The sequence below is a fragment of the Lampetra planeri genome, chromosome 10 (genome assembly GCF_965212315.1).
Source record: "Lampetra planeri chromosome 10, kcLamPlan1.2.h2, whole genome shotgun sequence".
NCBI classification, from domain to species: domain Eukaryota; kingdom Metazoa; phylum Chordata; class Hyperoartia; order Petromyzontiformes; family Petromyzontidae; genus Lampetra; species Lampetra planeri.
Window position 1 is genome coordinate 12,739,539 of NC_136116.1, and position 10,583 is coordinate 12,750,121.

The window sequence follows — 10,583 nt, forward strand, 5'->3', positions numbered from 1 at the left end:
CGTAACGCGATGGTTGTTAGTGAGAGAGAGAGTCGTTAAAACATGCAAATACTATGCTAAGAAAACCTTAACGTTAATGAATGAAAGATGCTTGAAAGATTATACGGCGATAAACACAATCAAAACAGTTATTATTCTTAAAGGCACCAATCTCAACAGATACATCGCAGGTTATCTGACAACAGAGTGGCTCGGCGGAAGGAGGTGCCAAGAATCAATTCGTATTGATGGATCTGTTGGGAATTTATGCGATTAAGAGTACAGTCCACTAAATATTAAAGATAATACTCTTATAAATGACGGATGGCCATCACTCGGTCTCGAGTTTTTCTTCACAGCCACGGATGGCTTATGGGTTCGAGTGGGTTTGAGTGGTAAGAGTTGTCTTCAATAGTCAGTGTTCGGAGTCGGTTCTTTATGTCAAACAACGCCTGGTGGTCGTGTGGTGAGGGGGCGGTGCGCGTCATACGTATTAGTCGCTCCTCTGTCGCCGTGGGGAATTGGTTGGATGCCTGTTGATACGCTGTCGTAGTTCGGAACCCGGTCGGTAGGTGGCGCCCGCAGCTCGCTCGCAGCACACAGTCGTCCTCTCGTCTCCAACCGCGACCCTGGCTGCCAGCAGGGGCCTCTGACGCGGCAGGTTGAGCTGTCAAGCGGGTCTTGCCCGCCTGCAGAGGAGACGGGGAGCTGCTTGAGTCGAGCCCCGAGAGCCGTCTGAACTCGGCTGAGTCCCAGAAGCTGAAGAGTCGAGCCGACCCGTTAGTCGCAGCTCGGCTGGTGAGTTCGACCCTCTTGGTCGAACTCGGCTGATGAGTCGAGCCGACCCTTCCGGTCGAGCTCGCTCATGAGTCGACCCGTTGGTCGCCCTCGTGATGAGTTGACTCTCCTGGTCCAACTGGTTTCCAATGCTCAGAGTCCTTTCTTTTATGCCGAAAAATCCCTTTGGGTCCTGCCCACAAGGCGGGGTTTTCTTTTGATTTACTGTGTCAGGATCTGTCCGTGTGTAGGTGTGTTCATGTGTGTGTCCGTACGTCCGTGTGTCCTTGTGTGTATCACCCACGGCATTTTCCGTTGTCATACTCCCTCCATAAAATCCATGAGCAAACAATCAGATGTTACAAATTGCCTCGAAGTCGTCTCTCTGTCTGGGTGCAATATTATCTCTTGTCTGGCCTCCTTCATGAACCAAAACACAGACGTTACAAACCGTCTCACAGGCACCTCTGTCCGTGTTGCACGACCTGGAGGGAGGGGCACACTCCCTCCGATCCTCACAGCACACAAAGACATGGTTAAAAAGTTTTAAATTAACACTTGTCCCTTACCATTTCCCAGTTATGATTCTGTATGTAGCCTAAGGTGTGTCGTTTCCCATCGTGGTGCTTGGCCCAAGTGGAGGTGCCTCCCCGAGCACATACACACTCCCATCCCGCGCTGCGGGGATACAAAGACGGCCGGGATCTCCCTTTCTCTCCGACCCTGGGTTTAACATCGCTCTTTAATTATGTATTTTATTTCGACCTGGTGGTGATTTATCCCGCTATCCTGGCTTTTCATAAGTTTTACTTTTGTCTTTCATGCATAGGCTTATTATTATTAATTTATTTCCGATATCTTAGGTTAAGGGGTAAGTTTCTTGATCCTAGGAATTCGTATTCCTTGGTGTCTGCATGGTTATATAAGCGGAATATAGTTGACGGTGAATAGCGTTAACATTGATGTTATGTACGATATTATGTATTGTGATGTCATTAACTTAACTTGTTGGTCAGGCTTCACTGACATGAAGTTGTATTTCATAGCCTGGCAGTCTTTGCCTCACTCTGTCTCTGCTCGCCGGTGTTGTTGCTGTCCAGCTGACGCCGTTAACTCAAGGCCTCATTAATTTCCGTCACTCCTTGTAGGTGAGGGCGGTTGAACCTTGGAGTCAGTTCTGGTTTTTGTCTGCTTGCTTTTTCTGATGTCCCCTGACCCCGGGAGTTGTCATTCCTACTTTATGGCCTGTCGAAGCCCGACTCGCTGTTGCTGGCTGTGTGTTGTTCCCGGCTTTTCGCTTACGTTTGCAGTTCGCCGTGCTCTTAATTTCCTTCCCTCTTCAACCTTATATCGACTATTCGCTCCTGTCTGGGTGCGATTCAATTTTGACTTAGGAAGGTTCTGATTGTCATATGCTTTGGGTCGAGTTGTATTTTAAAGTATGGAAATAACATTTCATATTGACTTAATGATGGTGATGGTTCAGTAGGCGTAACTTGTGGCCTGGTTTAATTGGAGTGGGTGTGAATATCAATAACTTTAGCCTACCCTGTTGTTAAATTCTGACTTTAATGTTACTTTAAGAGCAATACAGAATACTTGAGCTTTTCGACTTAACTAGGCGAACGCGAACTCCTGGTAACCTCCGCAGCCTTGTTATTCAGCTGAGTCTGCATCCTTGATATACAACGCTCTTATTCGTCTCACTGTGGTCATCCAACCTTCTGCTCTGGGAGTGTTATTCTTAATTTCAGGTCAAAGGCCCCCTCACGTTCAGACGCGCAGGGTTGTTAATCAGCTCCCTCCCCTGTGCACACAGCGTTGCTGACCCACTTCATTTGACCACTCACCCTGGATTTAATAATTTAATTCCTTAAAACCATGCAGGATGGTTGGCTTTTTGCCTTAATTATGTCTGGCTGACTCTCCCACTGTCTCTGCCGCCTGCACGGGTGACATATGCCCGTTCATCAGGCCCCCTCCTTCCTTGAAGCAAGGTTGCAAATTCTGTCATCCTAGCCCTCCTCCAGTTCATTACTTAACAACACCTGGTGTTTTGCAGTTTGCTGCTTTTTGGGGTGTTTTTATTCATTATATATCAATGATGATAATATATAAAAATATCAAGTTTGGAAGAAGGGTTAGGATACAACAGGGGCACTTCACAGATGGTGCAAAACTAATGAAATTTCAAATGTCAATCCCAGCCATAGTCAACATCAAGCTGTGACCTCTCTTTATAATCTCGCTTGGCTTTAGAAAGAAGCTGTGCACTTAAAGGTTCCACAGCAACATAATGAAACTATTCCTGGCCATTTATTTTATTACTTACTTTAAAGAATAAACTTGAGCCGAGGCTTTAAATACATTGTGATTCATTTTGTAGTGATTATTTTTCCACCCAAACGTTTCATGTTATACAAGGTGTTTTGAAAATCTGGAGAATTAACCTTGGATATTGTGGGTTTCTCCTATGTTGTTGATAACAGGGAGTGGCCATTGGTGTTGATGTTGACACAATGGAAATGTTGTCAAATTCAACATAGTGAGGGACATGTCTTGTATTTTTTCTCATATATTCTTACTATTCAGTGGCCATTAAAATGCATCCCACCAACTTTCCATTGCTGATAAAACAGTGGCTGTTTCAAAAGATATCGGCATACAGTCTGACTCTTTTGGGAATCTCCGGAAATTGTAAAATATTGTTGTTTTCATTCTAACGGCTACATTATTCCTGACCAGCACACAGTATTACATATTTTAAGATGACCACAAGGACTATATACAAACAGAATATTTAATCGTATCATTTTGTGGTTTGAGGTTGTGTTTACCAACAAAGCTGTCTCAGCATGGCATCTATTCTATCCAACTAGCTTAAACCATGCATCAGATTAACATTTATCCATGCAAAATATTCATAGCATCTTTTGTTTGGAATGAACTCAATTTCCTAACTGCTCTATTATTTACTGCTTTTTGTTCTATTTAGCTTTTGACCGCACATTCATCAGTTTCTAAAGTGGGGAATTACCCTCTCATCATATATCTGCGCGTTTTCAATGTTATTCTCTACGATCCCCACGTGCATCAGATGTCATTATGGCGTAACAAGGTATTCAGTGGTGTGCCCTTTTCACGGAACTGCTTGGGCGCATGCCATGCAGTCTCTCGCCATCCATTGCCAGCATGGCTCTCCAGCCTCTGTCATGTTGATGGTTTAAAAGGTGCAACAGAGTTCACGCCAGCCAGGAGTTTAGCGGTGGATGTCTGATGTTATGGAGCAGGAACTTTCCTAGTAAATTTCAGACGGAGTACTCAAAACGTTGATGTGATGGTGTGACTGAACAACACGTAGTTTTTCGTCTCAGCTTTGCACGTAAACTAGGATGTTTATTTTTGTTTGGATTGAAAACAGATGTGCAAAGGTGCCTTTTTCTAAAAATGCTTATGGCGTGAAAACTGGTGCAGGTTTAAATCACCTGTGCTGAGGGCATGCATGGGTTTGTTGAAGTCTTTGTTTTATGATGATGGGCTGCAGTGAATAACATTTCGGTGAAATATATCCTGCTTACATTTTACAGTTCCTGGAGATTTGTAACATTGTATCTTGATTTTAAGACGTGAGTATTTCAGAGTTATGTTTTGTCAGGCAGTTATTGGGTAGATTTCTGTCACTGCTTCCAGAGTTCTTTAACATTTTACGAGTCACATCTGTGTCGTGTGTTTTCATCATTTAGAATCAAAACGTAAAAATGTAATGCAAATGGATGTCCCGTTAAATTAACATTTCATTCCTAGATAACTTAATGGGCATCTTGTTCTGTATTCACCAAATCGACATTCACAAATGACTATGAGAAATGTGAGGTTTCGTTGAGAATATAATTCAATATTAATAATTTATTTATTCATCAGTGACCATGTTAAGACCAAAAAATACTCAATGACTGAGCACAACCCTGTACTCTAAGCCATAGCTGGTGGCTTCTTAAACGTAGAATTTGAACCTTTTGCATAGCAACCATCGCCACCAACTGGTACATTTTGGCAGGACCCTCGTGAAGAAAGAGTCATGCTGCAGCTTTTCTGTGTAAACGAGCAGAATAATAATAATCTTGATTTGAAGCTTTCGTGACTGCAAGGAATCCATACTCTTTGGTTCTTTCGGTAAAGTCACGTAGGTATAAAATGAAATACCTACGTGACTTTACCATAATAATAATCTCCTAAAGAAGCGCAACAGTTCTGTGATGTTAATCTTTATCTTTGTGAACAAGCCTGGGCACTTAACAGGTTAAGTTATAAACATTCACAACAGTATAATCCACATTTGTTTAATTTTCCTGTAGTTTCCGAGTAACTCGATCCGTCTCTAGTGCCATATCAATGGATGTGGCTTTAAATTTAATTTCTCACGGCTAATTCTCGTTTTCAGGCAGTGTTTGGGTACTGACGGCGTTTGAGCAGTTAGTGCGAGTGTAGCTGGCAACATATATTTCGCTAAGTTCGCCCGCCACCTGACCATGCCAGGCCACCATCCACCCCCTGCCCCTTCCATCCTCTGTTCCCCAGCTGGTGCGCGACAACGCCGATCTGCGCTGCGAGCTGCCAAAGCTTGAGAAGCGCCTGCGCGCCACAGCGGAGCGCGTCAAGGCTCTGGAGACGGCGCTCAAGGAGGCCAAGGAGAATGCCATGAAGGATCGCCGGCGCTACCAGAACGAGGTCGACCGCATCAAGGAGGCCGTGCGCAACCGCAACAACGTCCGCCGTGGACACACCCCGCAGATCGGTGCGTACGTCCCACGTGCGTGGGGGAAGCAAAGTGTCATGCTTTTTTCTTCTTGGTTCTTTCGGTAAAGTCACGTGACTTTACCGAAAGAACCAAGAAGATGAATCCCTGCAGTCACGAAAGCTTTAAATCGAAATGTCATGCTTTTGTTTTGCTGCTGTTTTACCCGTTCGTGTCTTTTGCACTTTCACAAGTGTTTTTTTTCTTCCTGCTCTGCACCTTTAAAGTCAATATTCAGAATGTGCGGTGAGTGTGCTGCAGTGTCGTATTTTCCCGCTAAGTTAGTGATGAAAATCATCGTCATTTGTTTTATTTCGGTCACTGGCGACTGTGGGGTGGATGAAAATTATCGAGCTTGACGATGACTAACCACCAAAGACCGAAGCGTGACTATGAAGAGACGAATTTAACTGGTCGGAATGAAGGGTGTGGAATGCACATCATGGTAGTGGTGGGGGAAAGGGGTGGGTTGGGGGAGGAACCAACGCATCATGAACCAACCGATGGGACAACTAGAGGTGCAGTGCCTAGAATAAATTACTTCAGTTCCATATTTGCAGAGAAGAGATTACATTTGAATAACAGTGGTTATAACATATTTTTACTGTCCATAGAAAAAAATATTGGCTTATTTATATATTTTATATTACAAAGAAGCATATTGTGTGCTTTCGGTTTGACAAAAATAGGAAATTTGCCGAATGGAAAATCTATTTTAACCTGTTTTCATAACCACAAATAGCTGCATTGTGCTCTTACCCCCCTAAAACAAATACGTTGCACTTTGTATCTGTAACAATGTTGAACTTCACCCATTTCTGAAGTTATGATATTGTAATGGTTTTAAATTACGATAAGTAGGAATAGGATGCTATGAACTAAATGAATATACAACGAGAGTAAGGAAAATCAGTTATATAGTGCACACGGGGTAATTCTGCAGAAGGTAAATGAAACAATACATTAAGTCTTTAATTGTATAACTGACCTTGACACTTACGGGACTACAACTTGACAATGATAAATACTAACTCATCCAACATTTAATATCTCAGAGTGGATTCCATTTTTTATTGCTTTCTGTGATGATTCTAATTTACATCCACAGACCAAGACTTGACTAAAGTTCTGCATTTTGTTGTTGTTCAGCCTAAGACTTTAAAATAAAACTACTTCCGGGAGGGTGTGAAGTTGGGGACAGAGTGGTCTTTGATTGTGGGGGTGCCATACCAAACCAGGTTGAGAACCACTGGCAATGCTGACTGCCACAAACGCTGCTGGTCTGTGAACCCGTGTGTTGTTTAGTAACGGCCTGTGGTTCTTTCAGCCAAGCCAATCCGCCCTGGGCAGCAGTCGGTGTCATCTCCGACCCACCAGACAGCCATCCGGGGAGGTGGAGGGCCTGCCTTTCCTATTAATCAGCCCGTGGGTATCCGAGGAGGTGGACAGTCTTCTGCCCGTCAGGAGAATGCATAAGTATGTCACTCATGTCTTCTGTATTTTGTCTCTTGTAGCTCAATAATAACCTAGGCAGGACCAACTCTTGCTGCTTCTCAAGACCTGCTTATATAGTGAGGCATCATGGTGGCACCAAATTATAGAGAGGCTTAAATAACTCTTCCATATATTTACGTGCACCATCCCTCACAATCTCAACTTTGAATATAACCCAGCATTTTAGACAATTACCTACAAACCACCAATGCAATTAAAGCTACTGTAATGGTGTATTCCACATGGTAGTAATGTTTTGTCATGCATGTTGTCTAATATGTATGCTTTGTGCGTGTTTCTATTGTTGTGCAGTGTGTTCCCAAGGAAGTGCTACTGAATATTTGGAGCTTGAAAAGCTGTATGCATTGAGACTACACTACCATTCCTCGGGAGTTTAGGGCAGATGTGTTTTTCAACTCTGAAGTGTGCCTGTTTATTTTGTTATATTGGTTATAGCGCGCCAATTATGTGCCCAAACTCAACAGGTATCATTTGGCTCAGCCCAGTTAATCTTTGTAAAATAGTCCCCCCCCCCGGCTCTGTAGCCAAGATACTTTCTTGTCAATGAACTGAGTTTCTGGATTTTTCAACGGTTGTTCTCCTGTGCGTGGTTTATTTTGAAATTGTCTTTCATTTGTATAGATTTTCGTCATGTTTTCTTTTTGTTTTGGTTTGTGAATGTGTGGAAGTTTGTGGAAACATATGATGCTTTAAACTCACTCTTTTTGCCTACTAAATGGCATATTTTGGGATTGGCTCAGCTCACTGTTGCTGTATAGCATGCAGGCTGCATTTTAAAGCACATTATACATACACTATCGCCACTATTAATAAAACTCGTTTAAACGATTATAATGTAATACTTAATTCTTAATGTATGTGTTAATTCCCTCAGTTGTAAAGGTGCAAACTTGAAACGGGCCATTTAAAATGACTAAAGAAACAACATCACTTAATACATGATGGTTACTATATAAGCTAAATATAGTACATTTAATGTGTATATGCGTATATTTATAATTACAAACACGAATGCTTTACATTTTGTCAATTAAAACAACAAAGTGCAACAAGATCTGCTCTTTGGTGACCTGCATTTAAATCACTTTAAATAAATTCCTAACCAATGGTTATGTCCTTTCATACAATAACAATAATTAAAAATAACGGGTTTTTATACCATGCCTAGACATGAAGATATATCCACGTTTTGGTTGACCGGCTGTCTTGGGGAAAATATTGAGTTTTACAGAGAGGCTTTATTTTGGTAGGAGAAGTTTGGTCCGGGGTGGTGGGCGTCAGATAAGACACACTGGGGTCTGATGACTCATCAGCATTGATTTTTTTTGGTATGCATTCAAGAAGTTAATATGCAGATTGACTGATTTGTAATGTGTCTTCACTTTGGACATCCTTGTCGTGGGCCAAATGTGATTGTTTAAACAGAATTAGTAATCCTTTTAAAGACCACAAAGCCTGCATTGCAAGTATACCCTGTGTTCCTACGTGCTTGCCATGGGGCTGTGGAATGCTAATTATTGAAAAAAAATTCGGATAAGTTTACTTACATGGGTCATGAAACCACACACATGTATGACTGCAGCACGTTAACACCCATGCATAGATTGATTATTGGTTTACACAAAACCTCTGTTCTTCTTTAAAGCCATAAATTATTCAGCCAGCGGAGGTCCAGTCTTGCATTGAGATCCCAATGCGTTTAGTTTCAGAGCCTTAATGAGTCTTGCCTCTGCATTCAGTCACTTCTGTCTGCCAAGCCACATAGTAACTTATAGAATACGTTTTATTAAAAATTCACTCCAGTGAGTACCGTTTGACACCACTCAACCTCGCCTAACAAAATTAAGACTTTCTGCAAGCCTCATTCCTGAAGAAGGCACATTGGGTAACATGTCAATATTTTCCTGTGACGGTGTTAAAAGCTGTTATTTTTATTTAGTGTTATATGTATAAGTTTACTGAAGAAGCAACGTCAACCTATGTATTCATGCTCGTATATTGCTCTTGCTTCAGATGCAGCCATTGGCTGATCGCCCAGATGTGTATCACTGAGCTTTAGCATTTTTATCACCCCTAAGATAATAGAATGAACTAACTGGCACATACGGGTGGCATTTTAGCTTTCTCTACTCTTTGTGGTTCTCAAAACATGATTTGCACCCTTTTCTCAATGATATGTTCATGAAAACCTATCAACATCCTCTTCTAGTGTGCGTTGTGTAATTGACATGAGTGGACATTTCATAAGCATGGAAAACTTGCAACGACACAAGGAATGACACTTGAGAACTACTGAAGTTGCATAAAACCTCTTGTTAATATTTGTATAAATATGGGAAACGGTGTGAATCTTGATGTGTGATATGATTATTTCTCATGCTAACCTGTGCAGGTGCAAAGGTACTCATTCTGCTGCCAAATTTGGTTCAGTACTCAACACTCCACTCGCTCTCCGGAACATGTGTACGCAAAGACATGTTTAGTTTGTCACTGACAATTTTACAAACCTATTTGGGCTGGAAATTGTTGAAGTTGGATTGCACATGGCTGCACTTGCCTATGTCGCAGTTGTGTTCTATTTTCCATGACCCAATTTCTGAAGCGACACCTGCAAGTCTTGGGAGTTGCCCATGGCCAGGCATCGACGTACGTGCTGATGACTGTCTGTTATCCACTTGGTGGCCCCCAGTCTTGTTCTACATCAGTTGATTGGTCAAGAGCTGTGTGTGGAACAGGTTGATTGTAGATGACGGCTTAAGTGTGCCTGCGTTTTGGCAAATTTATATTTCTGTAACCCATCGTGGCTTATCTTGATTTACAGTATGCGTTATGAAGCAGCAAGGTGTGCCAATAGCACTAGGTCTTAATAATACACTTATTTCAGAGCGAAACATACCATTTTGGCTTGTGCATGCTTTTGTTTATTATGATGCGTTTAACTTTACACTTTTTGGTTTGCTAATTTAGTCACTGAAATTCAAGCTACTCGTTAACAATAAAGTACTTTTCTGGCCAGTAGTGCCAATTCATGATGTAACTGATCCCATCAGAATGGTTTGCAGTGACTGAAGACGATGTCTCGTTCCCCATGTTAATGAGTTTGTGTACATTTCATTTGTTTAGTATTTTTGAGATGAAGTATATATGTTAAGATTAAGAAAACAATTTCTTTCGAATCCGGTTAAAGGTTTCACTCTTGACATGTCACGGGGTTTTCATGTTGATCAGTTGGTAAGACGAGGGTTGCACAGCCATGTAGGCCACCTGGAATAATTGAAAACGTATCGGACGGAGTGCACTTGCGAACTCTTCCCAGAGCAAGATTGTGGATCAAAACACTCCTGTGTAACTGCATAATTGAAAATCTGACAATCCGTATGCCTGCCATAGAGATCATTACGATGATTTACATTGTGTGGCCTGTTGGACGATGCATGTGCTCGGAATGAAAGTGCTCTGAACATGCCTCCATGCGACTGCTGACAGCTGTAAACACTTGCGTTTCTGGAACTTGAAT

General features: G+C 42.1%; 1 protein-coding gene across 2 annotated transcripts in view; it reads left to right on the top strand.

The window, feature by feature from the left end:
* Positions 1–7,631, top strand: part of LOC144721047 (kinesin heavy chain-like) — a 42,433-nt gene extending 34,802 nt beyond the window's left edge. Inside the window, exons 24-26 of one of the 2 annotated variants that reach the window (XM_078598352.1) lie at positions 5,293–5,551; positions 6,879–7,027; positions 7,358–7,631. In XM_078598352.1, coding sequence (XP_078454478.1) covers positions 5,293–5,551; positions 6,879–7,027 — 408 coding nt within the window. In that variant the 3' untranslated portion in view covers positions 7,358–7,631. The remainder of the gene's footprint in view (positions 1–5,292; positions 5,552–6,878; positions 7,028–7,357) is intronic. The other variant, XM_078598353.1, reaches the window with a different exon arrangement.
* Positions 7,632–10,583: the final 2,952 nt, after the last annotated feature.